Source organism: Medicago truncatula, chromosome 4, assembly GCF_003473485.1.
Source record: "Medicago truncatula cultivar Jemalong A17 chromosome 4, MtrunA17r5.0-ANR, whole genome shotgun sequence".
Lineage (NCBI taxonomy): Eukaryota > Viridiplantae > Streptophyta > Magnoliopsida > Fabales > Fabaceae > Medicago > Medicago truncatula.
Genome location: NC_053045.1, coordinates 4,394,019 through 4,414,352, shown reverse-complemented (window position 1 = coordinate 4,414,352; position 20,334 = coordinate 4,394,019). Strand labels below are relative to the sequence as shown.

The window sequence follows — 20,334 nt, the reverse complement described above, 5'->3', positions numbered from 1 at the left end:
ATAATACACTCAATAAAATTGAGTGTACCGGTACACCCATATGTTAAACGAATAGTTTAATGAGTTTTTTTTTTTAGAAAAAATATATTTTCTATTGGTTACAATTATATTTTATTTCTCAAAAGTGTCGGCAAATCAAAATTCAAATTTTTTTAATTTTTAATATCCATAATAGTGAATATTGATTATTTTTTTGGATAAAATGTTAAAAAATTAGTATGAATCTTATAAAGAATGAAATGAAATTTTTTCTTATAAAATAATATTTTCTAAAATAAAAAAATTGATAAATATCTCTTTATTACCGATACACTCTAATTTAAGGGTGTAAACTCCACGTTAATAAACCACAATTATTTTTTGCCATCCATCTCTCATAAGTTGACTCTTTCAAGAAAAAATACTTCTCTCATTATCCTTACACATTAACACTGAACCCTTTCACTCTCTTCTCCTTCAATGTCTTCCATCAACTTCAACCCATTCAACGGAAACTGGTTCCCATTCTCAAAACCACCAACTCCCCTCCCTCTCCCACCTCTTACCTCCCTCCTCAACTTCTCCAATTCCTCAAATTTCGCATCAACCTCCATCTCCACCACCAACACCTCCAAACCCACCACCACCGTCGAAGATGAAGACACTGAACCCGGTCCATTCACCAAAATGGTCCAACAATTCTTCTACGAATGCGACTATCTCCCAAACCACAGACACACACCACAAGTCAACAAAGTCCTCAACGAAAACGACATTTACGAAGTTAAACCAAACGCAACGGAACAAGAAATGAACGAAAACGAAGAGTTTATGAACGAAATGTATAACAATCCAATTATACATATGCTCATGAGATATGAGTATATAGCTGATAAGGTGAATGAGTGGGAGTTGAAGAAGAATGAGAAACCTCGTAAGCCTGAAGATAGAGAGCATTGGAAGAAAGTGCCTAATATTATTGGGCTTGATGGGAGGCCTATGCCGAGAAAAGCGCAGTCACGGTATGCAGCGCAAGATAAGTTTTGGGATTTTGCTAGACAATTTTATTTGGGGATTTGGGGGTTTTGGCAAAGGCCTTATCCTCCTGGGAAGCCGATTGATGTTGCTCAAGCTATTGGGTATAACACTCTCGAGAATCGATACTATGAATGTAAGTTTTTTCATAATTGAGTTATTTCTGGTTGTTGTTGTTGCATCTGGCTTACAGATTTTGTGTAGTTAAGGAGTCATACATTTGATGCAGTCATATGATTTGGATTGTTTGATTGAGATTGTTCGCTCTTCATAGGCTTTGTTTGGTAAAAAATAGTGAATAATTGATAAGATAGCTTATAACGGATGAGCTTATAGCGAATAGATTATAAGTTAGCTTATAGCTTATAGTGGATAAACTAACCGATTGAATTTGCAGTGTTTGGTAAAATTACTGGTTGAGCTAATTTATAAATATGAGATGACATAAAAGAGATACGTTTAATTAATATTTAAGTTTTTTAAGTAAAATGCAGAGATAAAATTGAGTGCTTTCACAGTGAAGGCTTCACCATATTGTGTGCTTTCTCTAACCTTATGGAATCTGAGTGTCCTTGCGAGAAGCCGAGAAATGTATGTAGCATGTAGGTAATATTATTGGATTTGACTACTCTGAAAGTGAACTTTAGAGAGTAGAGTAAGTCATTTCAATCATCTGTGAGAAAATCAACTTTTGAATTTTGATACTCCAACACATCCATGGTTTGCTATTCATAAGCAGTAGCACGTAGTATTAATGAATAAAGATTATTGCTAAGATTATTTATAATACAAACAATCAAATCCGTAATACTAGGAGTAATGTCACTTATTCTATGTACCTAAGCTTTTTACTTTTCAGCTTTGCAGATAGGTTGAAACAAACTTGAACACATGCATTTTGTTTTATGTTTGGGCTTCATTGAAAGCAAAATTATCACTTGCGAATTGCAAAAATTGTACTAAATGTTTGTTTTATGTTTTATGTTCGTTCAAATTCTGTTACTTTACAACACTATAGTGCTCCATTAGCCGCTATTTGACAACACTTTGTACTAAATGACCTATGGCAGGATAACAGGGGTTTGTTCAAATTCTGCTAAATTATAACTCTACTATTTGACAATACTTATTGAAAGTAGAACTGAACAAAAGTGATACATTTTTTTCCCATTAAAACAGTTGAACTAAAGAGAAACAAACAGAACAGTCGTCTCATTTATCCTGAATGACAAGCATATGACACAACCACAGATGGGCAGAACTAAATAGAACTAACTATCTATTTTATTCTTTTCTGTTTTCTTTGATACCTCTTTGAATGAAATCAAAATGTTCCACTTTTTTATTTTCTACATTATGTTCTGATAGTTCTGCTCTAAATTTGCCACCAAATATTGAACAGACGTCAAATGTTATGTTTTTTCCTGATCCAACGTATCTACTAAATGCTAAGTTGGGATGTTTTTGTATATGTAAGACTTTTTTGTCTTTCTTTTGGTGCTCATGTTTACAGTTGAGTGATCAATTTTTTTCGTCTTTCTTTGGGTGCTCATGTGCATGGTTGCCAGACTAATATTTCATAGTGGCAATTTCTTCAAAAAAATATATTTCATAGTGGTAATTAGGCACAACTTTTTCTTGAGTTACAATTCCAGAATTAGAACTTTCAAATTTCTGCCATTACAGGTAAAGTTGGGACCATTGTCTACTTCTATTGTCACCAGTTATTTATTTGCATTTAAAAAAAGTTTGTTAAAAGCTTTCTTAGGATGATTTTATTAGAAGCTCACAAAAGAAGCCAATCAAAATAGCTTTCCAATAAGGGACGGGCTTAGTTAGCAAGATGCTTAGGATTGAATATGTAGGGTTCTATAAGGTCTCGAGTTCAACTGTGTGTTCTGAAACACTTGAGCTACTTTGCCACAGGAGTTGGGCTAACTAATAATCTATCTGCTGTTTCATTTTATTTTTCCTTGTCAAAGATGAAAAATATATTTAGGATAGTTGTGCGCACTGTGTAATGTATAATTAATTACTATGGAATGTGAATCATATGTGAGATATCCAGCTAATATTATCTTTGTTTATTGAAGGTTCTGTGGTAAAATACTAAACTCTGGATGGATGCAACTATGCCATTAGTTCATGTATCTTCTCATTGTTTTTGTGTTGTTTTTGTGCATGATGGTGTTCCTATTTTCTATTTGATTTAGTTATCATGAAGAGTGGTGTATGGTTCTATAAGGATCGGCTGGGTCGAACCCGAGGGCCGTTGGCATTGCATACACTTAAAACTGCTTGGGGTGGTGGGGTTATTGATAAAAACACTTTCATTTGGGGGGAGGATATGGATGAATGGGCACCCATCCACATGATTTATGGAATGGAGCGTGCAATCGCTACTTGGGAAGGTATGTTGAGTTCCACCTTTTTTACTTTATTTAATAAATTTTCTTTGATGATATATTGACTCCAGATGAGCAGTCTTTTATTTACGGAAATTATAAGCGTAGTATTTTGTTTGCCTGAAAACCATTTTGAGGCATGTGTAAGAAGTGACATCATTCTTTGTGATATTACAATATTTGTGATCATGCACTTCAAGTTTCAAATATTTTGGACACTCAGCCCACAGGTGTGTTATACTGGTATCTAGTAAGGAACATTTACTTATTTGTAAGGAGCATATTACCCGTCAAAATAAAGTAGTGTTATAGTATCAAGTAATTTTTTATTTGTATGAATTTTGTAATGCTTGATCTACTTTATAATAACTTTGAATGCAAAGGTTGGATTTCATCTATGTTACAATCTATGTTATGAATTTTGAAGGATCTTACAATCTATGTTATGATCTTGCGTTTTACGATCTTGTGTCCCCTTTCTGATCCTAGGTAGAATCTTGATTTCATCTACCTTGCTTACCTCCTTCCAAGGGATTAGCACACTTATATCTTGCCTAGACAGTTTCTAGTATAATGTTGAAATGCGCCTCCATCACTGCACTCTCAACTAATTAATTATTTTATTCCTAAGCTAATTTACAAGAATAACCTTGAATCTTCAGCTGTTCGTCCTTCTACTTAATTCCTCCTCATCTAGGACTCCAAATTCAAAACCCCACGCCTTGGCTGGGTTAGAGGCTGTGACTGAGAGTTTGGTTACCAACTGATTTTCTCAACTTGGTGAATCTAAATTTAATAGGAATTGTCCTGTATGAGATAAGAGGAATTGTTTTTTATAGTTATCCAAATTTAACAGGAATTGTTCTGTATGAGATAATAGGAATATGTTGGTTACCATATGAGATAAGATGAATTGTTCTGTACAGTTATCCAAATTTAATAGTCTTATTCCTCCCTCAGTTGGCGAAGGGGTGAATCTAAGGTTATCCAAATCTGTTTTTGAAAATGTTTTGCTAAAACATTGTAAAATTGACACACAACATAAAGTCAGTTTTTTATAAGAACCTTGATAACAGTATCTTTTGTACTTCACTAAAAATGGTAGAACTGAAATAATATTAAATGCTTTTCTAGTATAGCTTCTTACTTATTGTTAGAGGGATTCTTACTACATGGTTCAAATAGAACAATGTTTTGAAACCAGTTCATGTGCATAACTTTCTGCATATTTTTAAAGAAATGCCGATGAATCTTTTTAATATTAAAGAATACAGCATATTAAGATAATCTGCGAAGTGCTGAACTTTCATATTTGATAAAATCTGATTCTTGGTTTGGCAATTCTTTAGTTCGACTTGCTGCTTCAGCGACAGCTTTCTTTCACAAACTACAAAAAGGTATACCACCATGGGTTCCTGTTAAGGGATTTGAAAAGAAGACTTATAACCAGCTTCAACAAGAGGCGGTGGAAAGCAAGAGACGTGATTTAGCAGTGATGGAAGCTAATGATGGCCTCTGGCCTGGAGTTAGAATTCCAAGTCATGCTCTATTTCTTTGGGCTAGTGGCACTGAACTGACCACTACTTTGGAACAGGATCACATGCCCAACAAGTACATTCCAAAAGATCTTAGGTATGTCTGCTGGTACTGTATTATATACATATACATTGTGTGTATTCACTTCCATTTTCATAAGTTTTTTTTTTTGTAAAATACAGATGGAAGTTTTAATAAACTGTAGTGTTGTTAAATAGCAGCGCAATAGTGCTATAGCATAGCAGAATTTGAACAAATTGTTATTGTTCCACCATACGCTATTCAGTACAAAATGTTGTCAGATACAGCTTTAGTAGTGCTATAACACTGTTGTGTAGCGGATTTTGAACATATCACTATTCTCTACAATCCGCAATTGACAACACTGATAAATTTCGATTGCCACAATACTTTATTATTGTTACTAACTCTTGCCTTCCTGCCTGACCCTCCTTTATGTATTAATATGTTCAATTATTTTCTTTGGATTTGGGGGTTTGCTGTGAGATAGACAGAAGTTGGCTAAACTAATTCCAGGATTGAGGCCATGGGAAGTTCTGAGCATAGAACAAGCAATGGATCGAATAACATTCAATGATGAATGGTACCGTGAACCACTTGGTTCGTACAACACAGGTCCACCATTCATCAGGCGCTGGAATGCTGACAGGATGGTAAGTGTGTCTTTCCATCAAAGGATTTGGATACATTGAAGTATTTGTTCTCTCTTTTTCTTTCATATGATTATTATTATAGTTATAGTTATGCCATCCTTTACCAATTACTACTTTTCTGTTTCATTTCTTGGTTGACGGCAAATGTGAATTGGTTTTTGTTATAACATGAGATTTTATCTGCTTATTATTTGCAGAGGCTCTATGATGTAATGAATGGCATCGCCAATCTGCTGGGTGATGTAATGATGGCGAGATTTCCTGGCTTTGATAAAATTCAGAAAAAAGTCAAGGAGGATTCTATTAAAAGAATAGAGATAATTAGGAGGAGGGTCAAGAGAGAGGCCCGCCTTAGAAGGTTGTCCGGTGAGGAGGAGGAGGAGGAACGGCCAAAAAATTAGAATTCCGGACGTGCGATTTCTTATGTGGTTAATGCTGATCATATGGTTAGACCTCGTTGTGTTTGAGTAGTTAAGCTTTTTGAAATTTATTCACTTTGAACTGACCAATGTAATATCATTACTAAAGACGATTTATTTTCCTGTTTATTGGCTAAAATTATGAAAATGAAATGTGGGGGAAGTGTGAGGTAAAAGTTTCCACTAGTTATGAAAATTACAACAGGTTTTTGGTATCATGTGTTAAGTATTTGACTATTATTGTTTGCAAGATCACATGCTTTATGCTTTTTGTATTGGACTGTATGTACATTCCTTGTCGTCACTTGACTATATACATTTTTAGTGCTGAATAATATTGTTTTTTTGTATTTAAAAGTAATATTTTATGACAAGTTAATTTTTCTACGATTTCCTTATAATGAAATGAAACAGAAATTCAAATGTGTGAAACGAGTATTTCTTTCGCTATTTGTTATCTTGATTAATCAATCAGTAAAAAATTTAGATGATAAATTACCTTTTTTTTTTTTTTTTGATAAGTGATGGTAAATAACCTTGTTTGCTTGAAAATGCTAAAAAGATTCTGACAAAAAGTTAAACAAAATATATTTTATACTCTTTTCCTTCGAACGAAAACGACGGCATTGTAGGAATTCGATGAAAGCAATTTAACAAATTTTCAGTCAAATTCCTTCAAAAAAAAAATTCAGTCAAATAAATAAATCTATAGTTAATATTTCACGAAATTCATTCATGACAACTCATTAACAAAATGATAACTTGAAATAAACATCATTACTACTATCTCGTCCTTAATTATAGGATCCTTTTGAAAAAATAACGAGAATTAAGATAATGAATATTTGTATTAAATATGTTTGTAATTAATATTGTTTTTACAATTTTATCCTTTAAGAGAGAGATGATTTATGTTTATAATTAAAATAAAAATTATTCTAATGTAAATAATTTCAATATATATATATATATATATATATATATATATATATATATTTTAAAAACCACAAACTCTTATGTTCGTTTCAAAATGATTATGGACGCCACTTGAGTAAAAAAAAATTAATTTTGTATTTCTCCCTTTTTTTTAGTACTAACTTTCTTTAAAAATTGATCAAAATAATTTTTAATTTCCAACATATCATTTCTTTAACATAATATATAATATTTTTCCAAAAGGAAATTACAAATAAATATACTCAAATATCATTTTTGTTGTTAATAGACGAAATAAAAAAGTCTTTACAAACTCACATATATAAGTGAAAGTGTCGAAGTTCAAACTTTTGTACATTCGCTTAACAATTTTGATAATTTTATCCATTAGTCTAATATTTATACATTCAATTTTGTTTTTATAATGTTAAATAAACAAATTGAAAATATCCGAGCCGACCCTAGTTTTTTAGTGGGAGAAACTCCAACTTCTCTATAAACTTTCTTTCTCCTTTGTTCATCGAGGAGGGGTGGTTTTAGGTCATTTTTTGACCTAGAATCACCCCTCTACATCTTTTTTCCCCTTTTCTTTCAATCTAAATAAGTGTTTTCACATCTATCAAGTTTTTCCTTTTGTGTTTTTTGTGATTTCGTCGTCTAAGTGCGGCGTTGTGTTGTTCGTCGTCTTGTGCGGCGGCGTTTGATTTCGTGTTTTGTCGCGGTGTTTGTTCAATTCCTCTTGAAAGATCTACATCAGTCAATTACAAATTCAACCAATGATTTGGACGTCAACGTTGCAGATCCAGAAACATGAGTATTTCGGTGACTTAAGTTTTATCATATTATTTGTAGACATTTTGCCGTTGTATACTGCTGTGAGTTTGTTCGCAGATTCACCCTTTACATTTTTAGCAATGTTTGTATTTGATGTACTCTATCGATTTGAATGAATGAATATCGTTTTGTTTTTGTCAAAAAAAAAAAAAAAAAAAAAATTGAAAATATCCGAGAAAGACTCGTTTTGCGGTATCAAATATCATAGAATTTTTGGGCCATTTCTAAAAAAATCCATACGAAACGGGTCACGGAGCTCCGTTATTACCATACAAAATAACACAGTTTATAGAATAGGGTTTTGTCTTCAGCTCTGAACCCACCCACCTACGGCGGAACTTATCTCTGAGGAGTGAAGAGCAGATTCTGCAGAAGACTTCAACATGGTTCGTTACCTTTTCCTCTTCAATTTCTCAATTCTTTTTTATTATTGTTGTTGCTGCATTGTGCTTATTATGTTTTTATTGAAAGAAATGTATAAGTTCTTAATTATGATGATATCATTAACATGCATGGTTATAACATGAGGTTGATTAATTTGATGAAAAGTTGCATTTAAACTAGTCATGTTATAACATATGAATCTAAATACGATGTTGGAAGATCATATTCCTGCAGCTTTATGTTTTCAACTGTTGTTAGATGCTTTTAATATAGCTACAACAACCTTGCTACACTACACTTCTGATTGAAGGCATGTTTGGTTTCCGGCATGTGTCAGTGTCAGACACCATATGTGATTATATATGGTTATGTCATTTTCTCAAATTATTATGGTGTCTGTGTTCTGTTTGGTGATTGTGCCCGTTCTTCACAGTCAACAATAACACTTGTTCTACTACTTCCTTGGACCCAAAATAATTTACCTACTTGACTATTTCACACATGCCAATGCACAGTTTCGACTTTTAATATCTTTAATCATCTATTAGAAAAAAATTATTAAAAGTTAATCTTTTGAAATTATTCATCGCGATAAATACAACTTATATGCTACCGTTTGTATTTATCCGTACTTCATAGTATAATAGTAAAAAAAAAAATATGGTCCAAGTATATCATGGGATAGTGCATATTGTTAAGGTTGATTATTTTGGGACGGAGGGAGTATATGGGGTTGACTATATGGATAAAATGACACCATAAAGATTTCTTGATTTTTGAAATGCAATCTTAAATTTTTTATGTTTTAATGAGCTTGGGTATGTTTGGAAGTCTCAGTACCTGGGATACTTTGAGCTTTTAGAATTTCAGAACATGGATATACTAGTCCTTATTTTCTAAAACTTTGTTGTTTAATCGTAAGTTATATGTTCTTGACATGAGATTGCTTCTTGAAATGTTTTTGATGAAAGAGTGATATAAAGTTTTAAAATTGAGCTCATCTATGTCCTAGGGATGAGGTTGTGTCACTTTATTAGTTGTTTTGTTCTTGCTTTTCAATTATTTTGTTTGCTGTTGATGAGAATTATGTACATAGTAAATCAAGTATTAGTTGTGTTACTTATTTGGCCTCATATATGGCTTGTATTCTTTAGCTTTGGTGTTTTCAATGCTCTCTTTTGATCCCTCTACTAACTATGCTCTCCCTAGATTTTCTGACACATTTTATTAAATTTTTTACTTTTGGTAACAATGTTTCATTGGCTTTGTGTAATTGTTAGGAATATAGAACATCTTTAAATATAACCTCATATTCTAATTTATAACTACTATAATATATTTCAGGCAAGAGGGTTGAAGAAACACTTGAAGAGACTCAATGCTCCAAAACATTGGATGCTTGACAAACTTGGTGGAGCCTTTGTATGACCATTTTCCACACTTCATCTGAATTATATTACCTGTGTTTATTTGTATGTTCCATTTGAATCATATGCTCAATTGGTTTGGATGTGCAGGCACCAAAGCCATCATCTGGACCCCACAAGTCAAGGGAGTGCCTTCCTTTGATCCTCATCCTGCGAAACAGACTGAAATATGCTCTAACATACAGAGAAGTTATTGCCATCTTGATGCAGCGTCATGTTCTTGTTGATGGCAAGGTTAGGACAGACAAGACATATCCCGCTGGTTTCATGGGTATGTGCATTTTCAAACTTGATTCCCACAGTGTTGTTAAAGTGCTAAGTCATAGTTATTATTGCTTTTAAATTTTTGGACAGAATTGTTAGTTTTCAACATTATTTCTTGCAATAGTTTTGTGATTGAGTTTCTACAATTCAGTAAGTAGGATTTTGGTTTTGCATTTTCGAATGATTAATTTTTTCTTATCTCTTGATTTGACCAGATGTTGTTTCTATTCCCAAAACAAATGAAAACTTTCGTCTTCTGTATGACACCAAGGGTCGGTTCCGTCTCCACTCTGTTAGGGACGATGAGGCAAAGGTTTGTATTATCCTTCACAATCTCTCTAATTTCAACTCTAATAATGAAATTTCTTTCCCCTTGTATTTTTTGCAGTAATTTTGTGCTTTATCTATTATATATCACACCCTGTTTATCAATGCACATTGTCACTCACTCACACACTGCTTAAGGGAGTGTATGACCAACTAGACTAATGACTTATGACCCTTTTTAGGGATATGCTACTTAAATTATTATCATCGCGTGCATGTCATTGTCCATGTCGTGTCTGTGTCAGTATTTGTACTTCATAGGGTACAAGTCTTCAAGGGTCTCAGTTCTCAAAATACTAATGTCAGATGCATACAGGAAATAATATTTTTACAAGGAAGTCTTTTGAGATGCTAGCTGATCCTTACCATAGCTATATTTCAATTGTTCTTTGCTTCTGTTTTCTTATATTCTTTCATTTTGGCAGTTTAAGCTCTGCAAGGTTCGATCTGTTCAATTCGGACAGAAGGGCATTCCCTATCTGAACACCTATGATGGTCGCACCATCCGTTATCCAGATCCACTAATTAAGGCTAATGACACCATCAAACTTGACCTTGAAAACAACAAGATCACTGATTTTATCAAGTTTGATGTGGGGAATGTTGTCATGGTTACCGGAGGAAGGAATAGAGGTCGTGTTGGTGTCATCAAGAACAGAGAGAAACATAAAGGAACTTTTGAGACTATTCACGTTCAGGATGCAAGTGGTCATGAGTTTGCCACTCGGCTGGGCAATGTGTTTACTATTGGCAAAGGAACAAAACCTTGGGTGTCTCTTCCTAAAGGTAAAGGTATCAAGTTGACTGTTATTGAAGAGGCTAGAAAGAGGCAGGCTGCTCAAAATGTAACTGCTGCTTAAATTTTTTGATCAAACTATATTGCTAGCAGATTTATTTATTTTAAGATGAGTGGGCATTTTTGTTGATTGGGAGGTTTGTTTGGTGAAGTGACTGAGCATATTTTTTATTTTATTTTCATTATACTAGTGCGCAATTCTGAACTGCTTCATGCTGTTTCAGTTTAATTACCTTTAACAATATTATGGTGATATGTTCTTCATCCTATTATTTTCTTCTAAATTTTGTATTCCATTGTTGTGAAGTTTAACATGATTTTGATCCCTTGTGCAAACAACGGTTAAGGAATTGAAAGCATGTTATTAGAGGCTATAGCTGAATATTGAGATGGTCTCAGTGGATTGCTGGTTTAACCTCAAAACTACCGTGATGTAAAATATTTCTTTTTGTCACAGAGTAGTGCTAGCAACACATTCTTTTGAACAATCTCTTCTCTTATTGATTTAAATTATTGCGAGTCTACACTTTGGAAATAGAATCCATAAAATATGGTGGGACATACATTGATTTCATCCAATAAAGGAGAGTTTTAGAGTGTTCAAAAGCAAGTGTTGCTTGCATTCTTCTTTGTCAATTTTCACTATTGCCTAAAGCTTAAGCTTCCAAAAAATAGTTCATGTTGGTGAATTGTAAAGTAGTTCAAACCACGAATCGATACCAATATCTCTTGATACAAAAATGAACCACTAGGCTGCTCCTAGTCTTTTAACTGTTTTAACCGCACAAATTAAGTTCCTCCTAGTTTTTATCTGTTTTAACCGCACAAAGAAGTTCCTTAAATTGAGTTTTTTGCGCTCATTTAAAGATAATTTTTTTTGGTGGTTGCCGCGGGGTTTGAATCCTGGACTTTGTATTATGCATTGTCCATACCAAGTGAGCTAAGCTCACGATGACATTTAAAGATAGTTTAAATGTGTGTTTGATTTACAACGATTCAATTATAATTTTATTAAAACTTCAAATTGGCAATTCATATGACACACGGTTATTGATGAATCAAATGCAAGAACACTACCTTGTACAATAAACACTTATCATGATAAAGGTAAAATAAAGCTAAACTATAAGGGAGGTTCGACCCAAATCTTCATAGTCTTGGTGGGGTCATATTTCAGTTGGACTTCTACGAATTCACTATTTGAGTTCCACATTTTTAGTATTTTCACCTTATAAGGAAAATGCTTTGTCATCCTTGTCGTTTTGATTGATGAGTTTGGACTCCACACGAGTATCGAAATAGGCCAGACTCACGGTTCTTGCAATTATAATTCATTTTGACAATTTCAAACAAATTAAAAATGCTATCTCGTATGAAAAAGAGAAGTTACGAGTTAATTTGTAAATTATCCTTCACTTAATGATATTGAAAAAAATAAAATAAAAGAATTAAAAAAAATAGATTTTTCTAATAATAGTATGTTAATTGTTGTTATCTTTTTTTCTCTTTGTCAAGATTTCAACCCTAGATCTCCAATCGAACTTCAATTAACACAAAAAATCTAAATAATAAAAATTATTCTATGTAAACATGTCCCAGATAAGAAGGAACATTACAATATGTAAGTTTAAATTCGAAATTCCAACTTTGTGAATTTTTAATCACCGAATAATTTGAAGAAAAAAACAACAAAAAATATTAGTGTCATTACCTCAAAAAAAAAAAAATTAGTGTCAATTTTTCTTTTTCCATTATAGAGGAGAGGAGGGAGTATCATTTTTGTATTAATAAAAAAAGCCAAAGAATATTCTGGGTGGGGAATTTAATCTGAACAGATCTAGACATAGCGTTAAAAGTTGTTCTGCAGAAAGTTTTTAAACATTAACTGAAAAGTACATCCAAAATCCATAGATCGATCTCGAAATCAAATTTCATAGATCCATCTATGTCTTCCGCTACCAGTTCCTTTTCTGATGAATATATTCCAGACAGTGGAATCAAACACGACGTATTCTTAAGTTTCAGAGGCGAAGATACACGTACATCTTTCACTTCACAGCCTTATGCTTCTCTTTGAAACGCCGGATTCACCTTCTTCAAGGACGATCACTCGCTTCAAAGAGGAGATTACATCTCAACATCACTACTTCAAGGGATCTATGGTTCTAGAGTTTCTGTTATCGTCTTCTCTAAGAACTATGCAGGTCCACAGTGGTGTCAAATCTCAGGTACTCCCTCCCTCCGAGATTAGATACAATAACAGCCTTGTTAATATATATTCTTCATGTACAAAAGTTTTCATTTTTGTGTTAAGGAATCTTACTAATTAGTATCAAATGGGCAAGGATCCAGCAACTCAAAGCATCAACTATTGTTAGTATTCAACAAAAAAAGAGTTGCAGGTAGTAATGGAGCTAATATTATAATAAGTGTAATAAAGATGAGGATTTTGTGTTGGATGTGTGGTAAGACTAGACAAAATATGATCATAACACCTATTGTAGAAAAGATAGTGGAGACTCGACTAAGGTGGTTTGGGCATGTAGAAAAAGACATGTAGATTTTGTAATAAGGGGAGTAGATCATATGAAGGGTAGTCAAATCACTAGACACGGAGGATAACATAGAAAAACTAAGAGAAACTATTAAGAAAGATCATTAATGAGTTGGATTGAGATATAGTACAACATTACGGCGTTGTTTGATCCATGTAGCCGACCCTACTTAGTGAGATAAAACTTGGTTGTTGTTGCAAACAAATGGATAAACTTTACTGTGAAAAAGTAAACAACAAAAGAAAATGGGAAAAACACACACATATAGAGTTATCTAATACAATATTTATCGTGAACATGGCTCCACGATGACTTGCTATCTATTCAACCAAATGGAACATGATCTTCACAGATTCTGGATATGTGAGGTTACCCAGCAAGTTTATCAAAAAGCGTAATCCCATGTTTGAACTTTGAAGACATATGAAGGGTCTTATGTGAAACTATGGCAATATATAACAATAAGAGACCAACAAATAAAAAAGTCAAAACTTTCAAATATACAATGAAGCAACAGAAAGTCATTGCATTAAAGTGAAATATACAGACTTGGCCAACAAAAAAGTCATTGTACTAGTTCTATCATATTGTATGTCGGTGTCGTGTCGGTTCGGACACTGACATGTGTCTGACACTAGGACACACTTAATCTGAAGAGTGTACTTGCTTCATAGCTCATTGGCCATTCATGTCCCTTTGAGTTTTGACCTTTTGTTTATATTAAGTTCCTTTGTATTTTCTTTCTTTTCTTCTAAAGTGCCCCAGTTCTGCATAAATATTCTTGTGCGTGTGAAAGAATCATTCCCTGTTTGCTTAATATGTGACATATAGTTGATATCTTAAGCTTTTATTTTAAATCTCCGATTTCTTGCCATGTTGTTAATGTACTATATGATAATTGCACCTATAATTTGTTTCTGAATAAGCTACTGGACAACATTTCCTGATTCTTTGCAAGTTTTTGGAAACAATTCAACTTCCACATACACATATACAATTATACTTCTCTTACTCAAATTTACCATTTACTTTTGGCACATACGCAAACGTAAATATGCATTTTTCATTGGTTTATTTTTTTCATAGGAACGAAAGTGAGGATATCAAGGATATTGTTGAAAAAGTTACACATTTGCTTGACAAGACAGACCTGTTCATTGCTGACCATCCAGTTAGAGTCGAATCTCGAGTGCTAGATATGATTCAACTACTGGACACTCCATTTTCAAATGATGTTCTACTACTAGGGATGTGGGGTATGGAAGGTATTGGTAAAACAACTATTGCAAAATCCGTTTACAATAAAGTTGGTTGCAAATGGTTTGGTTCAGGGAGTAGAATAATCATCACAACCAGAGATAAGCAAATAATTAGAGGGGATAGAGTTAACCAAGTATACATAATGGAGGAAATAGATGAAAGTGAATCTCTTGAGCTTTTTAGTTGGCATGCATTCAAGAAAGTGAGTCCAAGAGAAAATTTGCTCAAATTTCCATAAATGTTGTCTAGTATTGTGGGGGACTCCCGCTGGCTCTGGAAGTCCTTGGGTCCTACTTGTTTGATAGACAGGTAACAAAATGGGAGTGTCTATTGGAGAAACTCAAGAGAATTCCCAATGATCAAGTGCAAAAGAAGTTGAAAATAAGCTATGATGGTTTAAATGATGACACCGAGAGAGATATATTCCTTGACATTGCTTTTTTCTTTATTGGGATGGACCGAAACGATGTTATGGATATATTAAATGGTTGTGGTCTTTTTGCTGAAATCGGAATAAGTGTCCTTGTTGAGCGAAGCCTTGTAACTATTGATGATAAAAACAAGCTTGGAATGCATGATTTGCTACGAGATATGGGAAGAGAGATCATCCGACAGAAATCACCAAAGAAACTCGAGAAGCGTAGTAGGTTATGGTTTCATGAGGATGTTCATGATGTATTTGTCATAACAAAATGTAAGAACGTCTTATACTTTTTCTTTTATTCTAGATTTAAAACATCTAAAGCTTAAAGATGCAAAACAAACATATATGAGCTAGCTGTCAACATTCATCTATTCTGTTGATTATCACAAAAGCTTTGAATATTAGTTTGGATGTTAATCGTTATGTGCTTCCAGTAAAATTGTTTGGTTTCATCACAAGTTTTTATCTGCCTCATATCCTAAGTGTTTCACAGGGTGCACAAGCTGTTGAGGACTAGTTTTGAAGTTGGCAGCTAATGCAAAATGTTTTAGTACCAATGCATTTGAGAACATGAAGAAACTGAGATTGCTTCAACCTTCTGGTGTACAACTTGATGGAGATTTTAAATATCTTTCAAGAAATTTGAGATGGCTGTGTTGGAATGAATTTCCTTTAACATTGATGCCCACAAACTTTTACCAAAGAAATTTAGTTTCCATTCAGCTAGAAAACAACAATATCAATTTTTTTTTTTCTGGAAATAGATGCAGGTATTAATTTTGAGTTAAATTTTTTGCATTTTATGAATTGTTTTCAATTTTCATTTTTACGTAGACAGTTTTCATCTGGTTCTCAACCTTTCTAATTTTGCCAGTACCTTAAGTGAAAATTTTCCAAATGTCTAAATTGTAAAGCTTATTATTTTAACGAAACATTAGTTCCACTAAATTTTAAAATAAACAATTAAAAACATCTAAAAGTTAAATGAATTGGGATATGGGTTTAAATTTGATTCTACCCAAGTATAAAACATTTTTTACCTTTTATCTAATGTTTTAGTGCTTTATAAAAACTCAGATTTCCTATGAAATGGTCATGATAATGGAACTTCTCTTATAATTTGGAAATTCATAATTGGATGATAGTTTTAAGATTTACAGGTAGATTGTGAAGGAAAGGATTGCAATCTTTGACTATTTGAGTAAAGAAGCTTTCAATTTAAATTTCAAACCTATTTGTCATCCCAAATTTTTTAAATTCTCATTAGAATGCTCATACATGGAACATTACATTCGGAAATGTAGCCTTGGTTGGATGGTTTTGAAAGCAAAAATAATACTTAACCATTTTATATCTGTATTAAAAACAATGAGTCAATGACACTATACCCAATTAAATATTTTACTTGCCACTCGAGGTTATTCATAATTGTTACTGCTTTTATTTATATATTTATTTAAGCTTCTTACCTAAGTTCTCTACATAACATTTTTGTTCTTGCAGAGGCTGGAGAATCTAAAATTTCTCAATCTTAGTCATTCTCATTGTCTAGTACAGACCCCAGATTTTTCACACATGCCTAATCTAGAAAAACTAATACTCAAAGATTGTCCAAGGCTGTCTGAGGTTTCCCATACCATTGGTCATCTCCATAAAGTTCTCATTATAAATTTGAAAGACTGTACTAGCCTTCGTAACCTTCCAAGAACCATCTATTCGTTGAAATCTCTGAAAACTCTTATTCTTTCTGGCTGTTTAATTATTGACAAATTGGAAGGACTTGGAACAAATGGAGTCTTTAACCACTCTGATTGTGGATAACACTGCAATAACAAAAGTGCCCTTTTCAGTCGCAAGGTCAAAAAGCATTGAATATATTTCTCTTTGTGGAGTAAAGCATTGAATAAGGGATACTCACGTGAAGTATTTCCTTCTATCATTCAGACTTGGATGTCACCAACAAATAACCTTTCATCCTTTGTTCAAACACCTCCTGGCATGTTATCTCTCATGTTAGACTAGAACCATTAAAGAAATACATGTAAGTTAACGTGATTATTCGCTATCGGTATAAAACATTTAAAACTAAAATGATAAAATCCTAAACATATTATTTTGAAATTTCATCCTCAACATATAAATATTTCTTACATGTTCCTCATAATTTTGCTTTTAGTCATGTCTAGGAGTATAGGTCTAATAAACCTTAGTATTTTTATTGGGCCTCTTGCTGTAAGCCCTTTATGAGCACCTCACCATTCAGTTACTGACAGCTAAGCCAATTGAACACCCTAGCATTTAGTTCATCAATATGTCCCTTAAGAACAAGAAATCCTTGAATCTGAATTTTTATTAAGTTAGCACCTAGCGTCGTCACATCATTTCTATCAATTTTGTTTTATGAAAAACTGTCACAGTCTTCTAAGTGCACATTTTGGTGAGATGGCCTAAAAAATGTGTTGGTGATAAATCACACGAAGACTACCATTCAGCTCTATAAGAGAGAGGCATTCGCCTCCTTTGAAAATGAGGAGTGGCAGAGAGTAGTATCAAATATGGAACCTGGTGACAAAGTCGAGATTGTTGTTTTTGGGAACAGTTTCATTGTGATGAAGACAGCAGTTTATCTCATATATGATGAACCAATTGGTGAAAATTTGGGGCAATGTCATGCACAAGATGGTAGTGGTGATGAAAATGAATGTGCTGCCAAGAGGTTCACTCTTCAAGTAGAGCCCGCAGGTCATTTTAAACAAAAACAGAGAAGAAGAAAGCTTGACTGAAAATGAAAGACGTAAAATAATTGCCAGGTAAAATTTAATTTGAGTTAATTGCCAGTTTGGTCCTGCAATTGTTCTGCGCTGTTAGCTTAGTCTCCAGAAATAAGAGAAATTCAAAGGATAGCTTTGTGGACTAAAATGACAGACAATCTATTGAGAGCTTCTGTGAATTTTCCTTATTTCTTCAATTTTAAAGATCATTTTGGGGATTTATGAATTTGATTCTTATGGTGCCTATAGACCTTGTAGCGGTGCTGCTAGTTGTGGCTGATTGATGATTTATAGCTTCCGACTGTGAATTGCAGGTTTTATTGGTGTTGGCTACTAATGCTCTTATCGCTGAAGCATGTGGTACCTAGGAAAGTCAAGTTGGCTTGGATTTTGGTTTCACAGAAGTCCAACATGAGCTTGATTGGGAAGCCCTGATCCTAATGCTCTACGGGGAATAAGATAAGGAAACCAGGATACTTGATGATTGATCAACTAAATTAATTGTATACTTAAACAGAATTTGCAAATGGAAATCAGCCATGTTTTAAGTGAAAGCATTCAAAATGCAGACAATTTTGGACAAAATGCTTCAAGAAGAATTCAGTTTAAGTATTCGGTATAGTTTACCTCTCCTGCATTTCCTCATGAAGAAAATGTATTTGTTAGTTATCTCACTGTTTAATTATTGCTTTTAAAATTAAACATTCAATTTGGATAAAGCTTGGTATTCAACTATTCATCATAAAATAAAGGAATTGTGAATTTTTTCTAAAAATATAAACTATAAAATGTTTTCTGGGAGAAAAGAACTGCATCATCATGCTGTACTATGTATTAACAAGGAAGAACTGTTTTGTTTGACAATCATGCTTTTGATTGGTGTGCCAAGATTCTTTCATTGAGAATTGTCATTCTTTTCCTTTCTATTTTTGATTGGTGGAATTTGGTTTTGCTGTCTTCTGTAGGTTCCAGAACTGTTTAAGAGGGGCCTTGATGTCGAGGATACAAACATCCTGCCAACTGCACACATTGTTTCGTTCAACTTCTTCCCTACGAAAGCTGGTCTGGATTCGCCGACCGCAGGTTTTGACTGTTTAGGTAATGCACCTTTATGTTGATTTTATTTATTTGAACTTTCATCATTTTCTGCAGTAAATTTGACTTTTTAAAACCTGCTAATAAACATTGAAGAAAAAGAATCATTATCCATTGCAGATGTGTGGATCCTTGGCATATTACCAAAGTTTTAAATTGTAATCCCTGCGACCGCGTCACACCTTATTTTCTTAATGATCTGTATATTTGCTTCTAGGTTCTCAGAAGATTGATTCTGAAGATTTTGTTATGATAAGTTTTTGGTTTTTTCTCATACTAAGCCATTCAATCTTTAATTTTCTTTCAGATCTTCAAAGCAATAATCTCTGAGAGACACACCTATTGGACATGTGCTAGAACACATTCATAGAAATGAGACAAAGACTAGCAACACCCATTCCATCCCTCAATTTTTGTTGGATTAATTGAAATTCATGTAGGTTTCAGCACTTTTGGTGGGACCCATTCTCAAATTGATGCAACCTACATGAATTTTATCCAAAAGAAATTTCATACAAGAAATGTTTGGTTTAAGTGAAATTGGTTTTTTGTTATTCAAGATCATTGTGTAGCGGTTTGCCTGCCTCCTATAAATAAGCTTGTATCTCTTTCAGTTTTGTATCTTTGAACCGTAATGATCTCTCTGAGTATTTCTCATCAAACTTTGTGAAAGATTTATAGACAGCTTATGGTTCTTAAGATTTATAGAAATATCTTTCTCCAAGTGATTTTTCTGTAGTACCACGTCACTCGTCGAACATCTAGAGTGGAACTGAGATCAAAATAGTATTCACCTTGAATGATAAATCTTTGAACTTCCTTCAAAGTGATTAGACTTCTCATGTCTAACACTTCCTTACATTTGTTAGGATTGACTTTTGTTCCTCCTGTTAGTTATCATGAAGCCTAAAAGCTAAAAGCTTATAGAATGTAGATTTTTTTTTTTTGAAGGAAGAATGTACAATTATTTATCTACATGTTTATATTGATGGACAAATATCCCCTATGTCACTAATATACAATAAAAGTTCAAGCATGGATAAATCACACTTACCTTCCACTAAGTTTTAGTCAAAATCAATTCACTAAAAATCTAAAATTATTGTCATTTGTATAAGCCAGCAACGACACTTTAACCTAAATTGGTGTACGAGTTTTATTATTTATTTGATGGTAGGTTTCAACAACTATATAACATATTAATTCGTGTCTT

At 33.3% G+C, this 20,334-nt stretch overlaps 2 protein-coding genes and 1 long non-coding RNA gene across 3 annotated transcripts; all 3 read left to right on the top strand.

Annotated features, from left to right (window-relative positions):
* Window positions 1–380: 380 nt before the first annotated feature.
* Window positions 381–6,337, top strand: LOC11414533 (protein TIC 56, chloroplastic). The gene is made up of 5 exons (XM_003604521.4): window positions 381–1,150; window positions 3,228–3,425; window positions 4,769–5,051; window positions 5,467–5,629; window positions 5,827–6,337. Exons 1-5 carry the CDS (start codon window positions 460–462, stop codon window positions 6,028–6,030), a joined length of 1,539 nt encoding a protein of 512 aa, XP_003604569.1. The 5' UTR covers window positions 381–459; the 3' UTR covers window positions 6,031–6,337.
* Window positions 6,338–8,049: 1,712 nt separating this feature from the next.
* LOC11411552 (40S ribosomal protein S4) lies at window positions 8,050–11,322 on the top strand. The gene is made up of 5 exons (XM_003604520.4): window positions 8,050–8,204; window positions 9,547–9,624; window positions 9,720–9,900; window positions 10,109–10,206; window positions 10,646–11,322. The coding sequence occupies exons 1-5, from the start codon at window positions 8,202–8,204 to the stop codon at window positions 11,078–11,080; spliced, it is 795 nt and encodes a 264-aa protein (XP_003604568.1). The 5' UTR covers window positions 8,050–8,201; the 3' UTR covers window positions 11,081–11,322.
* Window positions 11,323–12,808: 1,486 nt separating this feature from the next.
* On the top strand, window positions 12,809–19,845 carry LOC120575806 (uncharacterized). The gene is made up of 7 exons (XR_005645754.1): window positions 12,809–13,244; window positions 14,658–15,525; window positions 15,749–16,025; window positions 16,759–18,065; window positions 18,341–18,642; window positions 18,992–19,124; window positions 19,429–19,845. It is a non-coding gene; the product is annotated as an uncharacterized lncRNA (long non-coding RNA).
* The last annotated feature ends 489 nt before the right edge of the window (window positions 19,846–20,334 follow it).

Coding starts and splice junctions, on each gene's coding strand:
- LOC11414533 (XM_003604521.4), top strand. CDS start 460: ATGTCTTCCATCAACTTCAACCCATTCAACGGAAACTGGTTCCCATTC. Junction 5,052..5,466: donor TACATTCCAAAAGATCTTAG/GTATGTCTGCTG, acceptor GCTGTGAGATAG/ACAGAAGTTGGCTAAACTAA. Junction 5,630..5,826: donor GCTGGAATGCTGACAGGATG/GTAAGTGTGTCT, acceptor TATTATTTGCAG/AGGCTCTATGATGTAATGAA.
- LOC11411552 (XM_003604520.4), top strand. Junction 9,625..9,719: donor ACAAACTTGGTGGAGCCTTT/GTATGACCATTT, acceptor TTGGATGTGCAG/GCACCAAAGCCATCATCTGG. Junction 10,207..10,645: donor TTAGGGACGATGAGGCAAAG/GTTTGTATTATC, acceptor TCATTTTGGCAG/TTTAAGCTCTGCAAGGTTCG.